General features: G+C 38.5%; 1 protein-coding gene across 1 annotated transcript in view; it reads right to left on the bottom strand.

Annotated features, from left to right (window-relative positions):
* The window catches only part of LOC124805111 (A disintegrin and metalloproteinase with thrombospondin motifs 7-like), a 267,102-nt gene that overhangs the window by 117,600 nt on the left and 126,560 nt on the right, over positions 1 to 22,942 (bottom strand). Inside the window, exon 6 of the mRNA XM_047265562.1 lies at positions 13,264 to 13,353. Within this exon, the coding sequence (XP_047121518.1) occupies positions 13,264 to 13,353 (90 nt within the window). The remainder of the gene's footprint in view (positions 1 to 13,263; positions 13,354 to 22,942) is intronic.

The following is a 22,942-nucleotide window of genomic DNA, read 5'->3' as shown; positions in this document are numbered from 1 at the left end:
TGCTATTGATGGTTCAAATGGCTCTGAGCACTATGGGACTTAACATCTGAGGTCACCAGTCGCCTAGAACATAGAACTACTTAAACCTAACTAACCTACGGACATCACACACATCCATGCCCGAGGCAAGATTCGAACCTGCAACCGAAGAAGTCACGCGGTTCCCGACTGAAGCGCCTAGAACCGCTCGGCCACCGTGGCCGGTTCTGCTATTGGTAAATGGCTTGGCAAATCATTTATAAATATTAAGAACAGCAATGGCCCCAGTACAGAGCCTTCCGGCACGCCACACCTGACTCTTTGGTATGCCGATGAGTAGACTTTACCCACATGCTGTATCTCTGCCTTCTGATACCTATTAGAAAGATAGGATTTGGACCAATCATGTGCTATTCCACGACCCCATGGTAATATAGTTTCCTGAGCAGCAAATTATGGTCAATGACATCGAAAGCCTTAGACAGGTCCAAAAACAGGCCACAGTTTAATTCATTTTTGTCTGCAGAATTTATGATCAGTTGTAAAAAGTTATAAATTGCTGTGTCAGTTGACCTATTTTTCCTAAAACCGTTTTGCCCTTTGACTAGAATCAATTTCTTTAGTTTTTCTGGGAAGAGTCCTGTGCTAAATGACATGTTAATCATGTCAGCAAGTGGGGAATCTATGTCTCTTGCACTGTTCTTTATTACTTTGTCTGGAATCCCATCACAGACACATGTCATTTTATTTTTTAACTGATTTAAGGCATTTTGTACCTCTAATGCAGTAACAGGGAATAGAAACATGGTATCATCATTCATTGGTAGTTGCACTCTGGAGTTGAAATCACATACTTCTTGTTACAAGAATGCTGTTTTTACTTTTCTGTTTACCTATGCTCCTATTTATTACCTCCCAGGTTGATTTTATTTTGTTAGTACCTTTCCTGATATATATGAGTCATTATTTAGTTTCTTAGCCACTATTATAACTTTTTTTATATACTTTCCTGTAAATTTTCACATACAGTTTTAATGCAACAGTATTTTTTGAAGATTTATTTAACTTTTGTAGTGTGTCTGCAGATTTTTACATTCCCTGTGTTACCCACGTCCTTATTTTGGTTTGAATTTTGACTCATTTAATAGGAAATGTGATATCATAACAATACCAATAATTTGCTAGGAATGACTCAAATTTTTTATCTACATCACAGGTTGATTCTTTGTCCCAAGTTACATTTTTTAACATGTGATAAAAACCCTTATGCTGTCTTGATTTACAAATCATTTCTCTCTGTATTTTTCATATACCACTGGATCCTTAATAGATATATTATATAATGTTAATGTGACTGCCTAATGATCCGAGAACCCTGTCTCTATTACTTCAGTGATATGCTCACATTTATTCTTATTGACAAATACTTGATCAATTATTGTTTCAGACCCATTTAAATATCTAGTGACTTCTGTTACTGTTGCTGCCATATTATAAGATAAGAACAGATTGGTCTGTTGTTGTTGTTTACTGCAGTTAGTTTTAAAGTTAACACAGTATTCAAAGTCTTTTTCTATGCATTTTATGCTACTATATTTAACTTCTTTTGAATCAAGACCTGTCCTAACATATATCCAAGTACCACCACCCATACTATTAACACTACAAAACATACTTATCATTTCAAATTCACGAATAACAGCAGTACATGACTGTGTCTCTTTCAGCCAATGCTCATTTACACACAAGACTGCAGTTTCTTTTAAATAGTCATTTAGGAGGACTTGTATTTCACCTAGCTTGCTGCCTAAACCCTGTACATTCTGATAGAAAACTGTTAACTTATTTTTATTTTTTGATTTCGGTGTACCATTTACCTTACTATTTGTGTGATGCTGCCTGCCAATAAAAAATCCTGGAGATGTGTCGGTGGAGCTGTTTTTCTTCTGAGTCGAAGTTTAATGTTGCCTTCAGATATTTCTTCAGCTGGTGGTGCTGTGGATGGTGTTTCATCTTCTAATGATGAATATTCTTGCAATGATTTTTGTCCAACTGTAGTAGATTCTGTTGCTGGTGTAGAAGAGGTACACCTTTCTGTGAACTTTGTTAGCATTGATAAAGGAGATGAAACTACATCTGTTAAATCTTCATTTTTATGTTGGAGAATTTCAGTTGCTGTGATGGGTGGCGATGGTGGTGACGGTGGTAGTAGTATGGTAGGGCAATTCTTGTCTTCAACTGCTAACACTCAGTTAAGTATTTCTTGACTAATGAATGCTTTTTTCAAGTTTATTTCTGTGTAGCCTATGCCTGGTAAAATGACTTCTTTCTGAAGATGGTACATTTACATATGTGGCATTCAGGAAGCTTTGACATATTTTTTCAAATTTTCTATTAGTAACAGCAATTTCTTTGTTGACACAAGATTTTTCCATGAGATCATGTCTTTGTGGTATACTTGCAACATAGAAGTCCACATTTGTAATTTTCTGTAGTGTGCTTCTTAATGATCTTGTGGCGAGTCCTACAAACGTCATTAGCACCACCGATTATTAAACAGTTTCTTCCAGGCTCCAAAAATTGTTCACAGTTTTTTAGAATTTCACTCAAGGGTTTCATTATTCCACTAACCTTAAACATAGTTTGCATGTTACACATGATACCAGCTAAGCCCTTTCCATGACTGTCTGAGAGCATTCAAATATCTTCTTTGTTCTTCTTGCTTAAGGTTGTCATGTTCTCATGATATGTATGTTCCCTGCTAATTATAGTACCGGTATATCCTTGCTTGTTACTACGAGACTTCGTACTTTTTAATCAATGTATTTGGTGAGAGTACTTTGTTTCTTTCGCTATTTTCACATTTTTTAGGCTCATCACAGGTTAAAATAATTCTTTTACTGAATGGTAACATTTCTGCTTTAGTTTTTCATATAAGGTTTTTTTTCAGTGTTTCTAAATTTATACTGAGCAATTCTCTTCCTTTCACTTTGTTATAAATATTCATACTCACGTATTGTGGAGTTTGAGCATAAAGTTTTAAATATTGGGTGGGAAGCATCAAATTATTTTGATTTCTGCTGTTGTAATCATGTTGAAAATGATTTGCTAAAAATAAATCAGGGTCACTATGTGCAAAGATAATCAGCTCATAGACATGTAATGAGGGAACACTTCACATACTCAGATTTTTTAAGAGTGGGCGACAAGATTTTCTTTTCCCTACATTGTGCATATTTCTAATGAAGGTTTCCTGAAGTTTTAATATTGGACACATATGGTTTGAGTTACCCCAAAATACAATTCCGTACCTCATTACTGATTTGAGGTAGCTGTGATATAGTATCTTTTTTACACCCATACTGGTAGCAATGTACAATATTCTCATTGTAGGTGGTATTATACTAGGCATGGCCTTCACGTCAACAGGAAGGGGAAGGGTAAATTGGCTGGGGAAATAGCAGGAAAGTTAAAGGGGGGAGGCACTGTCATGAGTGGTAAAATACCAGTGGTTATAGGGTTCAGAAAAGACCCTTTTTTAGGGTAGGGAGGACAGAAAGAAAGCAAATTTTAAGAGAGGTTAGAACTGAGACAAACCTTCAGTTTGAGAAAGAAATCAAAAAATATAATTCCAGCTTATTACATCAGCATAAACAGCTATTGGTTAAGAATTTTCAACAGTCAGCAGATATTATAACTCTACCAAATTTTAACTCAGTCAATGTGAAATGTCAGCTATCTTTATTGCATCAAAATATTCGAGGACTGAGAAATAAAATTAATGAATTTAACTATCTGCATAGAAGAATTAGAGTCTTCAAACCCAGCTGACATAATCTGCCTCTCTGAACATCATGTGACCACTGGTATAGAACTTTTAAGTGTTACAGGGTTTAGGTTAGCATCTTACTTTTGTAGATCAGAAATGGAGAAAGGAGGAGTTGCCACATTCATTAGGAACTGTCATGAACTTAAGAACATAGACATTCATAAATTTTGCCTAGAACAGCATATGGAAGCATGTGCAACAGAATTAGAATTTCACAAAAAATCCTTCATAATATTAAGTGTATATCGAGCACCTGCAGGTAACTTTAATCTGTTTGTAAACCACCTTGAAGCTGTACTGGCCCATTTAACAACCAAAAACAAAGAAATAGTGGTTGCTGGTGATTTCAATGTAGATTTCCTTACAGACTCCCCCAAAAAGAACTTATTCGAGTTAGTAACACTATTATTCAACTTAATTCCCACTGTAAAGTTCCCCACTAGGGTAGCCACTTGCTCACAAACAGCCATTGATAACATCTTTACAGAAAAGTCCAATGAACAAAATTATATTACAAAACCAATAGTCAATGGCCTCTCAGACCATGACATGCAGTTCCTTCTGTTAAATGATAATACTGACCAGGATATAAAATCTGTTAAATCTGAGCTCAAGAGGGTAATCAATAAGCCAAAAATTGATTATTTTAGGACACTCCTCAGAGACATTCACTGGACTGATGTTTACAGTGCTCATGGCATGAATGAAAAATATAACACTTTTGATAATAAAGTGCTTACCTTATTCGAACACTGTTTTCCCCCAAAACTTACCAAGGTTAGAGCAAAGTCTACAAAAAAGCCATGGATTACTCGAGGAATAGGGGTATCTTGTAAAACAAAAAGAATACTGTATCTGTCAATCCGAAACAGTTCCGATGTTGATGCTATAGCACATTACAAGAAATATTGCAATATATTAAAGACTGTAATCCGGATGTCAAAGCAAATATATTACAAGGAGAAGATAGTCATATCAGATAACAGAATAAAGACAATATGGGATATAGTGAAGGAGGAGACCAGTAGAATCAGACATGAAGAGGAACAAATAGCATTAAGAGTAAATGATACATTGGTGACAGATGTGTATAATGTTGCAGAACTTTTTAATAAACATTTTATAACTGTTACCGAAAAGATGGGGTTGTCAGGTTTGGTAGATGCTGCTATGGAATACCTCAGACCAGAAATTTCAAGCAACTTCCATAATATGAATTTGACCCTCACTACCCCAACAGAAATAAATTCCATCATAAAATCTTTAAAATCAAAAACATCTAGTGGGTATGATGAAATATCAACAAAGTTAATTAAAGAATGTGATTCTGAGCTAAGCAACATATTAAGCTATCTGTGTAACCAGTCATTTATCAGTGGAATATTTCACGAATGGCTGAAATATGCTGAAGTTAAGCCACTGTTTAAGAAGGGATATAAAGAAATAGCATCAAATTTCCATCCAATTTCACTGTTGCCAGCATTCTCAAAAAATTTCGAAAAAGTAATGAACAGTCGGCTTTATAACCATCTTATCTCAAATAACATACTGTCAAAGTCACAGTTTGGATTTCTAAAAGGTTCTGATATTGAGAAGGCTGTCTACACTTACAGTGAAAATGTGCTTAATTCATTAGACAAAAAATTGCAGGCAACTGGTATATTTTGTGATCTGTCAAAGGCATTTGACTGTGTAAATTACAATATCCTTTTAAATAAATTAGAGTATTATAGTGTAACAGGAAATGCTGCAAAATGGTTCAAATCTTATATCTCCAGCAGGAAACAAAGGGTGTTATTAGGAAAGAGACATGTATCAAGCTATCAGGCATCATCCAACTGGGAACTAATTACATGTGGGGTCCCACAAGGTTCCATTTTGGGGCCTTACTTTTTCTTGTGTATATCAATGACCTTTCATCAGTAAAATTACCAGATGCCAAGTTTGTTTTGTTTGCCGATGATACAAACATTGCAATAAATAGCAAATCAAGCATAGTCTTAGAAAGATCAGCTAATAAAATATTTGTGGACATTAATCACTGGTTCCTAGCCAATTCTTTGTCACTAAACTTTGAAAAAACACGCTACATGCAGTTCAGGACTTGTAAGGGGTGTCCCACAAGTATATGTCTAACATACGATGAGAAGAAGATAGAAGAACTGGACAGTGTTAAATTCTTGGGATTACAGCTTGATAATAAATTCAACTGGGAGGAGCAAACCACAGAACTGCTGAAGCGTCTTAACAAATCTCTGTTTGCAATGCGAATTTTGTCAGACATAGGGGATATACAAATGAAAAAGCTGGCATACCATGCTTACTTTCATTCCATAATGTCATATGGGATTATTTTTTGGGGTAATTCATCAAACCAAGCTAAAGTTTTCCAGGCACAAAAACATGCAGTAAGAGTTATATGTGGTGTGAACTCAAGAACATCCTGCAGAAGCCTGTTTAGGGAACTAGGGATACTAACTATTGCTTCCCAATATATTTATTCCTTAATGAAATTTGTCATTAAAAATATATCACTTTTTCAAACCAACAGCTCAATTCATGGAATCAATACTAGAAATAAGAATAATCTTCATAAGGATCTAAAGTTACTTAGTCTTGTACAAAAAGGTGTGCATTATTCAGGAACACACATTTTCAATAACTTGCCAGCAGCCATGAAAAGCTTAACAACCAATGAAATTCAGTTTAAGAGAAGCCTAAAGGATTTATTGGCAGCCAACTCCTTCTACTCCATTGATGAATTTCTCAGTAAAACCAACTGATTTGTATATATATATATATATATAAGTACAATATAACTTCTGCACAATTTCAGTGCAGTAATGTGTTCATTGTAAATGTGTGTGTGTGTGTGTGTGTGTGTGTGTGTGTGTGTGTGTGTGTGTGTGTAAGTACAATCTAACTTCTGCACCATTTCAGTGCAGTAATGTGTTCATTGTAAATAAGTATTATAGTAGTTGTATTACATGTTTATTACCTTATAAATAAATAAAAAACTTTTTTATTTTAAATTCAATGCATTAGTATTTGTAAAATGACTTTCATATAGTGTTCATTAAAAAATGACGATCATTCCACTTGAGACCTATGGAATGGTACATTAGGTTATTTGTTTGAGTTGTAAATATTTGTCATGTATTTTTGTTTTTCTGACATGTTCCACATCCTGGGGGACCTCCTCACTATGGATCAATTGGAATAAAAGTAAATCTACTCTAATCTAATCTAATCTAATTGTAAATGCTAGGCTACTTAATTTACTTGCAAGGTACTGTATATGTGAGCCCCATGATAGAATTCTATCCTGTTGCATTCTTAGGAATTTCACACAATTTCCTGCAGGTCCTGGGTTGTGTGATTGATCTGAACATCATTTAATTTTGCTCGTTTTGTTGTAAACTGCATTAACATATCACATGTTTATCAAAGTTACATCAAGTCAATCACCCAATAATTATGAACAGCTATTAGTTAAATTTTGTTAGACATCTGAAACTGTATGTCATTTCCAAATCTGTCTTACTACAAGTATGAAGATTCACATACAAAGTTGATCATCATCAATAAATTAGACAGTGATAATAAATATGCATAAAATTGAATATCTGCTTCAGTGATGGCATGTTAAGTTATCTGAAGTTCTCTCAAAACATCTAGCAGTCAACAGCCAGAGAATGAAAGAAGAAGAAGACTTATGAACCACCTGACTGACAGATCATTAAGCTCAAATTTCACAGGAAAATATGATATGGAAGCACCAAACAAATCTCTCATCTCGGTAATATACCAGATGCAGGTTACAGGAAATGTAGCAGATACAGCCAAAAGTGGTCAAGTGTAAGTATCGATAAAAGGAATATCGATCGAATGCAAGCAGTATATTCTTTCAAGTTCCATAAGATCTGTGCAGTGCCTAACTAACTAGTCTGATATCTCCATTGACAGTGCCTACAGGGCACTGCATAAGTGCTGTAGCTTTCTGTCAGTGGACCATTATATCAGTAATTCCAGATGAGGAAAAACTTGATGATTGGTTTCAGTCTGACATAAAGTGCTTCCATCTTGATCAATATGTGAATGTACAGAATTTGTGCATCTGGCAACAGAAAATCCACATCAGTTGCATGAATCCCCTCTGTATGCATGAAAATGTTGTTGTTTCTGTGTAGTATCATGTATGCCAGTCTTCATCACATTCTTTCATGGCACTGTGAATGGTGAGCACTATGTATAGATAGTGCAACTATCTGTAAACACTGGGCAGGGATACTTAAGGATGCTACTTGCAAAACTCGCCCTCACACTATTACTGAAAGCTGAAATTGATCTATGTGTTGTTATAATACCGCATCCATTGTTACAACAGATGTTTAAGAGTATGCAACATCATATTCAGTTAAGTGAATCATATAATGGAGGCCACTTTCAACAACTTTTTGACCTAAATCATTTTCCTAGATTGCTACATTACTTTTTGAACATAATATATTAATGAATTATTTATATAATTATTGATATACAGCTGCGGATGATTTTTCACAGTATTTTACTCCATGTTATTCAGCACAAAGGGTGATAAGAAATTTGATTAAGGTAGGTAACACACACTTTTCAGAGGCCCCTTCAAAGACCTGGAATTCTTACACTCAATCTAGAGTACATTTATTCCTCAATGGTATTTGTTGCTCATGGGATAAAAAACTGCAATAGTTTATATTTACACTGCTATAATACAAGACACAGTGGTCACTTTGTTTTAGTCTTTACCTACTTTTCTTGGATTCAGAGTGGGATTCTGTACTGTAACACAAATGTGTTCAATAAGTTACTGATCAAACATAAATCAAGATGTTGAGCACAAACTAGGAATTCAAAAGAAATTTAAAATATACCAAATTAGATACTCTTTCTATAAAGTATTTTATTACTTCTGGAAGATCTTGTTACCTGAATGCCAAGTAACTATGGTCATCATTAACAGGTCAATTCTTACAGCATATATGTAACTATTCTTCTGTGATAAATATTACAGTGGTCATTTTGGTAATCAAAGAATCAGTATAAGATAAACAGTGGTTGTTCAATATAACAGAGGAGGCAGCAGAATTTCTCAAAATAACTGCTTTCCTAGCACATTTACTACATTAGGTTTAGCGCTTAAAGCAGATCTTTGTCTTCCTTTATCTTCAAAACAGATTGTTCCTTCTTAATGAGTGGTCTGCGTGACCTGCTCCTCATTTCTAACCTTCTGTAACCTATTCTTCTTTCCTCCTTGGGGTCGTTTCTTGTACTTTAATATGTTATTTATTGGTAGTGCTGGAATTTCATTTCCTGTATGTAAGAACTTATACTGCAAACTGCATTACAGGGTTAAAATGAAACTCATAACAGAGGAACATTGGCTTCAAACATATTCTTAACCTATATAGATGGAACTTTGAATAATACTGATGAACTGTTCAGAAACCATGTTTGATGCACTTCTAATAATGAAGTCCAAACTCAACCAATAACAACGCACAGCTTGCATAGTCCCCTGCTGACATGCAGGGTCCATGGATTCATGAGGTTGTTTCCATACGCGTGCACATCCATCCACTCGATACAATTTGAAACAAGGCTTCTCTGACCACGCAACATGTTTCCACTCATCAATAGTCCAATGTCGGTGTTGACGGGCCCAGGCGAGCATAGAGCTTTGTGTTGTGCAGTCATCAAGGGTACACGAGTGGGCCTTCAGCTCCGAAAGCCCATATCAATGATGTTTCACTGAATGGTTCACATGCTGACACTCATTGATGGCCCAGCATTGAAATCTGCAGTAATTTGTGGAAGGGTTGCATTTCTGCAACACTGAATGATTCTCTTCAGTCGTCATTGGTCCCATTCTTGCAGGATCTGTTTTTGGCTGCAGCAATGTAGGAGATTTGATTTTTTTATCAGATTCCTGATATTCACGGTACACTAATGAAATGGTTGTATGAGAAAATCACTGATTCATCACTACCTCGGAGATGCTGAGTCCCACTGCTCATTTGTCGACTACAACACCATGTTCAAACTTACTTAAATCATGATAACATGCCATTGTAGCAGCAGTAACCAATCTAACAACTGCACCAGACACTTGTTGTCTTATATAGGCTTTGCCGACTGCAGTTCTGTATTCTGTCTGTTTACATATCTCTGTATTTGTCTCTGTATTTGAATATGCATGCCTATACCAGTTTCTTTGCCACTTAACTGTGTGTGTGTGTGTGATTTTTTTTATGCAGGCTTCTACCAGATACCATAAATGTTTTAAATTTTTCAGTTAACCTTAAGCTAAAATTTAAGTTTTGTGGTAGATGCAGCTTTCCACAATTTCACAATGAATGTAGTATTCAATATTTTCAGATTCAGAACCATACTTACACATCAGTATTTCTTTAAATAGTATGTTGTGAGTAAAACTCACTAATGAAATTTGTATTAAAAGAAGTGGTGGTCCTGAAGTAAATGTTGTAAATATAAGTCAATCACAATTAACTTTTGTATCACAGAAATGTGATGCAAGAATGATCTATGGAATTTCTAATCACGCATGCTGGAAAGGTCTCTTCAAAACACTTGGGATTCAAGGACTGTCTATATAAAGTTCATATCTTTGGATAGAAAAAAAAATAGAAATCCTTGACCTTTGTGTGTTTATTAGTCTTTCTCTGTATAGGATTTTGTAAAATTTCATTTTCCAGTGATATTTTACCTCTCATATGCCATGACTGTAAAAGTGCTCAGTTTGTCCTTGGAATATGTTTTCCACCACAATAATCACATCATCCCCATCGAAAAATTGGTTCCTTTAGCTTTAGATAGTGGGAAAAAAAATCTGGGTGGCACATCTGGTAAATAAATGGGGTTAGATTCTGTAGCCTCAGCACGAACAAAGAGGCACATGTCCTTGAGCAGTGTGAGTATGAGCACTGTTGTGCAAGAGTCACACATCTTCTACAGTCATTCCTCTTCTTGTCTGCATAATCTCAGGTTCGTGGCTGGTCAGAAAATTTTGTTTACATTGTGCAATATTGAGCAGCCTCCTTTTCATATAGTTGGTGAGGATGACTTCTTGATAAAAGACAGACTCTTCCTGGGAGAGGACTGTGTCTTTATCTTATTTGGTGGGAGGGAATCCATGTACTTCCATTGTTTTCTTCTCCTCATTCATTTTTATGGTGAAATGGTGAATCCATGGCAGCACAAATTGTCTTCCTTATTTCTGCATATTCTCATCATTTCCAATGTATGTGTCATGTGATGCTCCCTTTCAATGGACATTAACAAACGACGGACTCTTCGGGCCAACTATTTTGCCATGTGCAGTAGATCATGCAGGATCTTGAGCACTGATCCTACATTTCATACCAACCACTTGTATGGTAATGCATTTACCAGAAAAAACAAAGCTTCTGCTTTCTTGATGATCCTTAGTTTCTCCATCAGAGGCAGACAATTACTTCTTGGTGAATCTGCATAATTACAACGAAACATTCCTTTATTCTTTTTCATAATCTTATATGTTGTTGCACTATTTTCGCTATACACAACCTCTATTTCCCCAAAGATTTCCTTTTCTGATTTCCCTTGTAAAAGGGTAAATGATAAATAACTGCACAAAGGACAATGTACCACTGAAACTACCTTGCTTCTTTTCTCTACAGCAATATCATAAAAAACACTGTACTTCCACTGTATAAGTCCACCTAAATAGCGGAGAGGGTTAGCATGACTGACTGCCCTGCGAAGGACCCAGCTTTGATTCCCAGTCCTGCCAGGGATATTTCCTTGATAGGAGCACTGTAAGAGGATGTACTCAGCCTTGTGGTGCCAATTGAGGAGCTACTTAACTGAGTAGTAATGGCTCAAGGTCATAAAAACTGGCAATGGCTGTGTTAGTGGTGTGTTGACCCCATGGCCCTCCATACTGCATCCAGTGATGCCATTGGTGGAGGATGACACAGCGGTCGGTCATACTGATGGGCCCACCATGGCCTGTGGATGGAGTTTACATTTATATTCCTGTACATAAGAGCATTAAATACACACTGTATTTCCACTCAAGGATCACAACTTTATGATCCCTTCTTATGCAACACATAAAGGAAGTGTTGAAGTCACATCTGGGCACAATGGAAAGACTCCTAAACATTTAAGCTTTTGGCCAAGCATTTAAAGATCACTTTGGCAAAATCCCACCTTATAAAGAAATTCTGCTTGATTGGGAGAAACATTTTCCTTTTCAACAATTTCAAAAAGAAGGGTACATGAGAGGAAACATGCCACTGTCACTCAACTAGTCACAAATGAAATCCATTCACAAAAGGAAACTAACCTTTAAGAACCATTGTCAACAATACTTGACCACCTTAAAAAAATATTTAAATAATAGAAGGAAACATTCCACGTGGGAAAAATTATATATAAAAAAATATTTGAAACTTAAATGATTTAGACTGATATTTGTGAATGAATAATTTGAAAAAGAGGTGGAGCAGTGAGTTGTCACATTCCAAGGATTGTTGGCTGGCATCCACACCTTAGCAGTCTCGTTAAGGAGGCCTAGGACTTTCAAAAGTGGCCTCCATAACAAGACTGTCACATTGTGGACACAGAAAGTTGCTATTTGCTAGCAGTAACGAGCAGCCACCATCTGACGATGTCAAGCAACTGCTTCAAGCAAATATTGGAAATTTACAAAATGTAATGCATACAATGATCATGATATCTGTTTGGACCACGTTATTTGTATGGGTATGCAAAAGAAAATTTTTATTTGAACACATAGAAAATCTAGTTAGTACCTCCCATCAAAAACAAGGGAATTGTTACAGCATCCAGGTGTATGATTTCCTCTATGAACAATTTCGAGACCGCTAGATTAGGCACGGTTCAGCAATACCTTAAGCCCCACTGAAATGACGACCAGGAATCACAGACCTTACCATGCCAGACAATTCATTACTGGGAATGACAGAATTCCCTATGTCTCAAAATCAGTACAAAACTTACCGGTACAAAGTATTGCACCGAAGTGTTAAGGAAGCCTTTGAAAGCATAACTCATGAGATCCTTTGCAAGTCTTGAAGGATGACATGGAGACACATAAATATCTGTGTGCACAAACAGATCTGCTGTATTCATAGTTGTCATGAGGAAGTCATCTATTTTGATCTAGGGGTACAGTAAATTCCAATACACATTGCACAATGATGTTATGCCCGTCACAATATAAGTATTTAACAAATTACTTTCAATAAGAAGCTGAAAATCAATAGTACTCAAAAAGAAATAAAAAAATGCCTTCACTGAGTGTTTCTGTTATAGAGAACATGAATTTTTAAGAGTCATTAGCTAGAGCCTAACATTTACATCCTTTATGGTGCACTAAATGAACTCACCATGTTCCAGCCACAGGATGTGCCTGGAGCAGCTGGTCTCAAGATTGTAGAACACAAAGGACCCACTTGACACCACAGCCTCTCACATACCTGCAAGAATTAAATTACAGCTCTACCTTTCATTGCACTATACATAGTTTATTTTCAAGGTTCATATTTTTAGTTAAATATAACCATTTGTTAGTTCGTATAACTAATATGACAACATTCTGAGAAGGAGAGATTGCTACTCGCCACGTAGTGGATTGCTGAGTCACAGATAGGCATAAAAAAAAAAGACTGTCAAACAAGTAACCTTTCCGCCAAAAACGCCTTCATCAGAATTAGACAATACACACACACACACACACACACACACACACACACACACACACACTCAAACATGCAAACACTACTCACACACACATGACCACACACTCTGGCTGCCGAGGCCAGACTACGAGCAGCAGTGGGTGAAAAGGGAAGAAGTCTGGGTGGTGGGCATAAGGAGGAGGCTGAGTGGTGGGGTTAAGGAGGGAGGGACCACATGGTAGAGATGGAGGATGGTAAAGTGTTCTTTGTGGGAGCATACAGAGACGAGATGGAGAGAGGGTAGGGCAGCTAGGTGCAGTCGTGAGGTTAGACAGAGGAGGGAGCAGATCCTTCCTATCAACACCAGCTTTTCTGTATTGTGCAGGTGGGAACTCTCCCTGCAATATGTCCTACGTTCGCGTAACCCTCCTGGCCTCAACCTTCTCTGGTCATTGTCCTTTACACACCTATCCCATTCTCTGTTCCCATTCCACCACTACACAAAACTCTATTTCACCAATGCACCCACTGTCTTTTTATTCCTCTCTTTTTCCTTTCCCTCCTCCCCATCCTCACTGTCTAACCTCCTGACTGCACCTAGATGCCCTACCCTCTGTCCACCTTGTCCCTTTATGTCCCCTCAAGCAGCACTTCACTGTCCCCCATCCCTATCCTGCCACCCCTCCTCCTCCCAACCCCAGCCTCCTCCTTATCCCCACCACCCAGACTCTCCCAACGTGCACTGCTGCTCACAGTCTGGCCTTGGCAGCCACAGACTGTGGTCATGAGTAAGTGTGTGTGTGTGTGTGTGTGTGTGTGTGTGTGTGTGTTAATTCTGATGAAGGCCTTTTTGTCCAAAAGGTTACTTGTTTGACAGTCTTTTTGTAGTGCCTCTCTGAAAATTAGCATATCTGCTACATGATGAGTAGCAATCTACACTTTGCGTAATATTGCCATTGTTCCATCCTGGATATGTCATTGTTTAATATGACAATATTTTATCACAGTTTATATTAGTTTTAGATTTATATTATTTCTTCCCAAACTCTACAAGCAATTTTGCAATTTGTCTTACAATTTGTTTGAGGCATACAATGATGTACTACTGTGAATGTAACACTGTGTACTTTAAAACCTTATTCAGAGTCCTTAGATGATTTTGAACAATACAGTGTTGCTTCTGAATGAACAACACAGAAAATGACTTGCTTCCACACACACACACACACACACACACACACACACACACACACACGAGGGGGGCGCACCAGTGTGGGAGGTGGGAGAAGTGACTTCCAGGTTGTCTCGAGTTTAACTGGTGTTTTTAGTTTTTGCACAATGGGAACCAAAGGAGGAAGCTGATTCTTATGGGTCAATGGTGAAGCATTTATAATCATATAGCAGAAGCATTTACTTTTTGGCAGTGTGAGAGTGATTGGCAGTTGTATTACAGCAGTACACATGTTTCAATCAATGCCAGCAGGGCAGCAAGTCACATATTTTTTATTTACTTATTTTTAGTTTAATTCTCTTAAATTCCTTGTATGTTTTTGTGTTTAAGAGGTGTAATCTCGCATTTTGGTTAACTAGAAAGTGTTGGTTTGTGCAGTCTGTACCGCAGTTCTCATTTGTTTGTTTTTAACAGCCATCAACTGATCATCTCCCAGCTGCCACTTGTGGCTCGCAAGCACAGCAGCAAGTTACATATTTAGCTCTTTCTGCGTTTTTGATGGTTTAATTCTTAAATTCCTTGCGTGTTTTTATATTTGAGAGATGCAATATAATATTTCAGTAACTGTAAAGTGTAGCTTTGAGCAGTCCATAGCACAGCTGTAACTTCTTTTGAATGGCCAGCAACACAACTAGATAAGGCAGCAGCCTCCAACAGATCAGGAGGGTATTAAGTTATTTACAACAATGAAAACAATCAACTATTGATAAAATTATTTGCTTGTATAGATAAAAAATTTACTCACCAAGGCGGCAGCAGAACACACACATAAAAGACTGTTGTGATTGGCAAGCTTTCAGAGCCAGTGGCTCCTTCTTCAGGCGGTAGGATTGAAAAGGAGGGAAGAAGGGTGAAGGAAAAGGTCTGGAGAGGTCAAGGAAAAGGGGTAATTTCAGGAAAGTCACCCAGAACCACAGGTCAGGGGAGACTTACTGTATGGAATGAGAAGGAAACCTCAGGCTACTCATGAAGACTAACACCTCAATCCATAGAACTTCTGACCCCACCCAAACCATGCACCCCCACCTTTTACCTTCTTCCTAAGATCCACAAACCCAATCATCCTGGCTGTCCTATAGTTGCTGGCTTCAAAGCACCCATAGAATGTATATCTGCCTTAGTGGATCAACACCTGCAACCCTTAGTACAAAGACTGCCCTCCTACATCAAAGATACCAACCATTTCCTAAATTGTCTGAAATCCGTGTCTGTCCCACTCCCACCACACCCCTTGCTTGTCACCATTGATGTCACCTCCCTCTATACCAACATCCCCCACGTACATGGTCTGTCTCTTGCTGAACATTTCCTCAGTCAGCACCCACCTGATTCCAAACCTATGACATTCTTCCCACTCACCTTAAACAACTTTATACTTACTAACAAATACTTCACCTTTGAGGGGCAGACATAGAAACAGATAAGGGGTATGGCCGTGGGAAGCAGGATGGATTCTTCCTATGCCAACATTTTCATAGGTCACTTTGAGGGGCTTTCGTGAGATCCATAAGTCATCAGCCCCTGGTTTGGATTCGATACATTGATGACATCTTTATCATATGGACTCATGGTGAGGCCGACCTGCTAAAATTCCTGGAATCTCTTAATACCTTCTCCCAATTAAATTTCACATGGTCCTATTTCAAATCCCATGCCACTTTCTTTGATGTTGATCTTGTCCTCACCAAAGGCCAGCAACACACTTCCATCCACATTAAACCTACCAACAAACAACAGTACTTACATTTTGACAATATGTCCATGTCAAACATTCCCTCCCATAGAGTCTTGGCATCTGTGGCAAACGTATTTGTTAGGATGCAGACTCTTTACAGCAATACACCAGCACTTTCACTTCAACCTTCACTGCACATAATTACTCCACCAGCCTAGTTAACTAGCAGATTTCCCGGGCTATCACATCCAGACCTGGTACTGCTGATCTTCCACAAAACAGCTTTGGAGCACACCATTGGTGACTCAGTATTATCGTGGTCTGTAATGTGTCAATCAGCTACTTTGACAGGACCATAACTTCCTATAATCATGCCCTGAAATGAGATCCATTCTGTCTGAAATTTTGCGCACTGCACCCAGAATAACATTCTGTTGCCCTCCCAATCTCCACAATATTCTTGTCAGATCCTACGCTCCTTCTGCATCCATCTTCCTACCCTTGTGACCATTCCTGCTGCAAGACTTGCCCTATGCACCCCCCTACCACCATCTATAATAGCCCTGTAACTGGCAAAACATACAGTATCAAAGGGAGAGCCACCTGTGAAACGACACATTATGTACCAGTTATTATGTAAACACTGTTCAGCTCTCTGCATTGACATGACTACCACCAAATTATCAATTAGGATGAAAGGGCATAGGCAGAGGGTGTATACTGGCAACTCGCAGCACCCTGTTGCAGAGCATGCTCTACAACATGACATCCGTGACCTTGGTGCCTGTTTCAGCACAAGTGCCATCTGGATTCTTCCCTCAGACACCAGTTTCTGAGAACTCCGCAGGTGGGAACCAGCACTACAATATGTCCTTGGTTCTTGCCACCCACCTAGCCTTAATTTACATTAATTTCTTGCGTCTCAGCTTTTCTTCACTGTAACTACTCTTTACTTCACTCCATTTCAGTTTTCTATATCTTTCATTGTCTTTCCCATCTATTTTTCACCATCCTCCTCCCACCTCTGTTACGTACAATGCACTTAGCTTTTCATGCTTAACAACTCATGCACAATGTTTTAGTAGTACCCTGTATTCCAAGAAAGGTCTTCCATTCTCATCCCATACGGTAAGTCTCCCCTGACCTGGAGTTCTAGGTGACTTTCCAGAAATCTGCCCCTTTTCCTAGACCTCTCCAGTCCTTTTCCTTCATCCTTCTTCCCTCGCCCCTTAACTCTTGTGCCTGAAGAAGGAACCACTGGCTCTGAAAGCTTGCCAATCACAACAGTCTTTTATGTGTGTGTGTTCTGCCGCCGCTTGGTGAGTAGATTTTTTATCTATATAATGAAGTTATTTATTTAGCCCTCTCTGTGAGCTTTTATAGCTAATTCTGGTTAGTACTATTATGGGTAGGATGTGTGCATGCTCTGTTTGGATGCAGGAGGAGCTGGCCTCAGGGTGTAGAGGTGGCACAGTATCTGATGGGCTACAAGGAACATCTCAGGTGTTGACTGTTTTGCCTACCTTGCAGTGTACCCAATGTGGTAGATCCATCCTCACTGCAGGGTAAGTGGTGGGTCGTAACACATTCACGTTGCTCGAGGCAGTGTGTCTGGGCTCGTCCATTCACCCTGTGAGTGGACAGGTGGCCACTCCCTCAGCAGGTTCTGAGCAGACACACAAAGGAATGGATTTTCTAGTTATCAGGGGCTCCAATATGAGATGTATTATGGAGCCCCTTAGGGAAATAGTATCTTCAGGACCGGAAAGAAATCAAGTTTGCACTTGGTATGTCTGCCAATTGGCCTCATCCAAGGTGTAGAGGAGGCCCTGACTGCAGCTATCGAGCATACAGTGTGCAGTTCTCTGCAACGTGTGGCTCACTTTGGCACCAGTGATGTCTATTGCTTGGGTTCTGAGACCATCCTCAGATTACGTGTGCAGCTGGCAGAAGTGTTAAAGACATCTGGCTTCAAGTGCAGGATGTGAGCAGAGCTCACAATTTGCAGCATTATTCCCAGAATTGACTGGGCTCCTTTGGGTTTGAGTCAAGTGGCGGGGATCAACCAAAGGTTCCGTCGATTCTGTGATGGTCTTGGCTGAGATTTACAGACCAGTGTTATGGGATGGAGATTTGTAGGATTCCCACTGATAGGTCTGTGGTGCACTACACAAAGGAAGTACTTGTAGAGTGCTCATGGTTTTTCTTTTTAGGCTAGGTGGTAGGTTTAGGTCCTCTGATGGGTGCTCACCAGTTGATACACAGAGAGTGAAATCACATGAGGCACAAAGTAAAGACACATTGAATGTCAAAATTTTAACTGTAAATTGTTGAAGTATTCATAACAAAATTCCAGATTTTACTACACACCCAAAGCAGAAAATGAGGCATCAAAAGGCATTGAAATACATCAAAAAGGCAGATCAGAGATCATACTTGGGGTGGGGGTCTTTACTGTAGTCAACAAAAATATTACGTCTGTCAAGATCGAAGTTAAATCTGTAAAGTTATCCAGATGTGTGTAACAGATCTAGGTGAACTCAAGTTAATTATTGGAGGTTTTTACTGGCCATGAAATCCACAGTGACAGTTTTAGTATCATTCAAAGAAAGTCTACATTCAGCAAATACCTAGATCACACAATATTGGTTGGAGGTGGCTTTAATTACTGAGACTAGACTGGGATGTCAGATATAAGGTGATATGTACAGGTAATCTTGTCTAGTACTTGTTCTTGTTGTTGTCTTCAGTCCTGAGACTGGTTTGATGCAGCTCTCCATGCTACTCTATCCTGTGTAACCTTCTTCATCTCCCAGTACTTACTACACGCTACATCCTTCTGAATCTGCTTAGTGTATTCATCTCTTGGTCTCCCTCTACGATTTTTACCCTCCATGCTGCCCTCCAATGCTAAATTTGTGATCCCTTGATGCCTCAGAACATGTCCTACCAACCGGTCCCTTCTTCTTGTCAAGTTGTGCCACAAACTCCTCTTCTCCCCAATTCTGTTCAATACCTCCTCATTAGTTATGTAATCTACCCATCTAATCTTCAGCATTCTTCTGTAGCACCACATTTCAAAAGCTTCTATTCTTTTCTTGTCCAAACTATTTATCGTCCATGTTTCACTTCCATACATGGCTACACTCCATACAAATACTTTCAGAAACGACTTCCTGACACTTAAATCTATACCCGATGTTAACAAATTTCTCTTCTTCAGAAACGCTTTCCTTGCCGTTGCCAATCTACATTTTATATCCTCTCTACTTCGACCATCGTCAGTTATTTTGCTCCCCAAATAGCAAAACTCCTTTACTACTTTAAGTGTCTCATTTCCTAATCTAATTCCCTCAGCATCACCCGACTTAATTCGACTACATTCCATTATCCTCATTTTGCTTTTGTTGATGTTAATCTTATACCCTCCTTTCAAGACACTGTCCATTCCGTTCAACTGCTCTTCCAAGTCCTTTGCTTTCTCTGACAGAATTACAATGTCATCGGCGAACCTCAATGTTTTTATTTCTTCTCCATGGACTTTAAGACCTACACCGAATTTTTCTTTTGTTTCCTTTACTGCTTGCTCAATATACAGATTAAATAACATTGGGGACAGGCTACAACCCTGTCTCACTCCCTTCCCAACAGCTGCTTCCCTGTCATGCCCCTCAACTCTTATAACTGCCATCTGGTTTCTGTACAAATTGTAAATAGCCTTTCGCTCCCGGTATTTTACCCCTGCCACCTTGAGCATTTGAAAGAGAGCATTCCAGTCAACATTGTCAAAAGCTTTCTCTAAGTCTACAAATGCTAGAAATGTAGGTTTGCCTTTCCTTAATCTATTTTCTAAGATTAGTCGTAGGGTCAGTATTGCCTCGCGCGTTCCAACATTTCTGCGGAATCCAAACTGATCTTCGCTGAGGTCGGCGTCTACCAGTTTTTCCATTCGTCTGTAAAGAATTCACGTTAGTATTTTGCAGCTGTGACTTATTAAACTGATAGTTTGGTAATTTTCACATCTGTCAACACCTGCTTTCTTTGGGATTGGAAGTATTATATTCTTCTTGAAGTCTGAGGGTATTTCACCTGTCTCATACATCTTGCTCACCAGATGGTGGAGTTTTGTCAGGACTGGCTCTCCCTAGGCCGTCAGTAGTTCCAATGGAATGTTGTCTACTCCCGGGGCCTTGTTTTGACTCAGGTCTTTCAGTGCTCTGTCAAACTCTTCATGCAGTATCGTACCTCCCATTTCATCTTCATCTACATCCTCTTCCATTTCCATAATATTGTCCTCAAGTATGTCACCCTTGTATAGACCCTCTATATACTACTTCCACCTTTCTGCTTTCCCTTCTTTGCTTAGAACTGGGTTTCCATCTGAGCTCTTGATATTCATACAAGTGGTTCTCTTTTCTCCAAAGGTCTCTTTAATTTTCCTGTAGGCAGTATCTATCTTACCCCTCATGAGATAAGCCTCTACATCCTTATATTTGTCCTCTAGCCATCCCTGCTTAGCCATTTTGCACTTCCTGTCGATCTCATTTTTGAGACGTTTGTATTCCTTTTTGCCTGCTTCATTTACTGCATTTTTATATTTTCTCCTTTCATCAATTAAATTCAATATTTCTTCTGTTACCCAAGGATTTCTACTAGCCCTCGTCTTTTTACCTACTTGATCCTCTGCTGCCTTCACTACTTCGTCCCTCAGAGCTACCCATTCTTCTTCTTCTTCTACTGTATTTCTTTCCCCCATTTCTGTCAATTGTTCCCTTATTCTCTTCCTGAAACTCTGTACAACCTCTGGTTTAGTCAGTTTATCCTTAAATTCCCACCTTTTTGCAGTTTCTTCAGTTTTAATCTACAGTTCATAACCAACAGATTGTGGTCAGAGTCCACATCTGCCCCTGGAAATGTCTTACAATTTAAAACCTGGTTCCTAAATCTCTGTCTTACCATTATATAATCTATCTGATACCTTCTAGTATCTCCAGGATTCTTCCATGTATACAACCTTCTTTTACGATTCTTGAACCAAGTGTTAGCTATGATTAAGTTATGCTCTGTGCAAAATTCTACCAGACGGCTTCCTCTTTCATTTCTCTCCCCCAATCCATATTCACCCACTATGTTTCCTTCTCTCCCTTTTCCTACTCTCGAATTCCAGTCACCCATGGCTATTAAATTTTTGTCTCCCTTCACTACCTGAATAATTTCTTTTATCTCATCATACATTTCATCAATTTCTTCATCATCTGCAGAGCTAGTTGGCATATAAACTTATACTACTGTAGTAGTCATGGGCTTTGTGCCTATCTTGGCCACAATAATGTGTTCACTATGCTGTTTGTAGTAGCTTACCTGCACTCCTATTTTTTTATTCATTATTAAACCTACTCCTGCATTACCCCTATTTGATTTTGTATTTATAACCCTGTATTCACCTGACCAAAAGTCTTGTTCCTCCTGCCACTGAACTTCACTAATTCCCACTATATCTAACTTCAACCTATCCATTTCCCTTTTTAAATTTTCTAACCTACCTGCCCGATTAAGGGATCTGACATTCCACGCTCCGATCTATGGAACATCTAGTATTTATGAACACTTTTTTCAAATACTTTCTTGAGCAGCCAATTCGACAGCACATGTAAAGTGGAATATAGCTCCGATCCGTAGAACGTCTAGTACTTATGAACACTTTTTTCAAATACTGTCTTGAGCAGCCAGTTCAACAGCACATGTAAAGTGGAAATATTTTAACCTTGTACCTAAAAACAGACTGACTTTAAGTTAATAAATCCACCAAGAAGGCAAGGAGAGTATAAGGCGTACTATGATACGATATGATGGATATGGAGGAATTACAAGAAAAATTTAAACGGATTGTGAATTGCACTGTGGAGAAGTATGCACTGAGTAAGTGGATTAAGGAAGGGCAAGACCCACTGCAGTTTAACAATAAAATTTGAAAACATTTGGGAAGCAGAGACAGTCGGATTCTTGGTTAAAAAAAGAACACACAAATGACGACAGGCAAAAGTTAATAGAAATTCATGTGTCTGTAAAAAGCTCCATGAGCAACGAATACAGCAACTACCACTATCACATTTTACTAAAAGATATTGCCAAGAACCAAAGAAAATTCTGGTCCTACATAAAATTGCTAAGCATGTTGAAGGCTTCTATATAGTTACTCATTGATCAGTCTGGTGTGGCAACAGAAGACAGCAAAAGAAAAGCTGAAATTTTACATTTCGTGTTTAAGAAATCATTCATGCAGGAAGATCATACATATGCACCATCATTTAATCACTGCTCCGACTCCCATATGGAGGACATATACAAGGCTACCCCTGGCAAAGAGAAGCAACTAAAGGAGTTGAAAACAAATAAGTTGTCAGTACAGATGGAATCTCAGTCCTGTTTTACAGACAGTACACTACTGCATTGGCCCCTCACTTAGCTTGCATTTATCACGA

This window comes from Schistocerca piceifrons, chromosome 7 (assembly GCF_021461385.2).
Source record: "Schistocerca piceifrons isolate TAMUIC-IGC-003096 chromosome 7, iqSchPice1.1, whole genome shotgun sequence".
Classification (NCBI taxonomy): domain Eukaryota; kingdom Metazoa; phylum Arthropoda; class Insecta; order Orthoptera; family Acrididae; genus Schistocerca; species Schistocerca piceifrons.
This window is presented reverse-complemented; position numbering and strand designations above follow the sequence as displayed.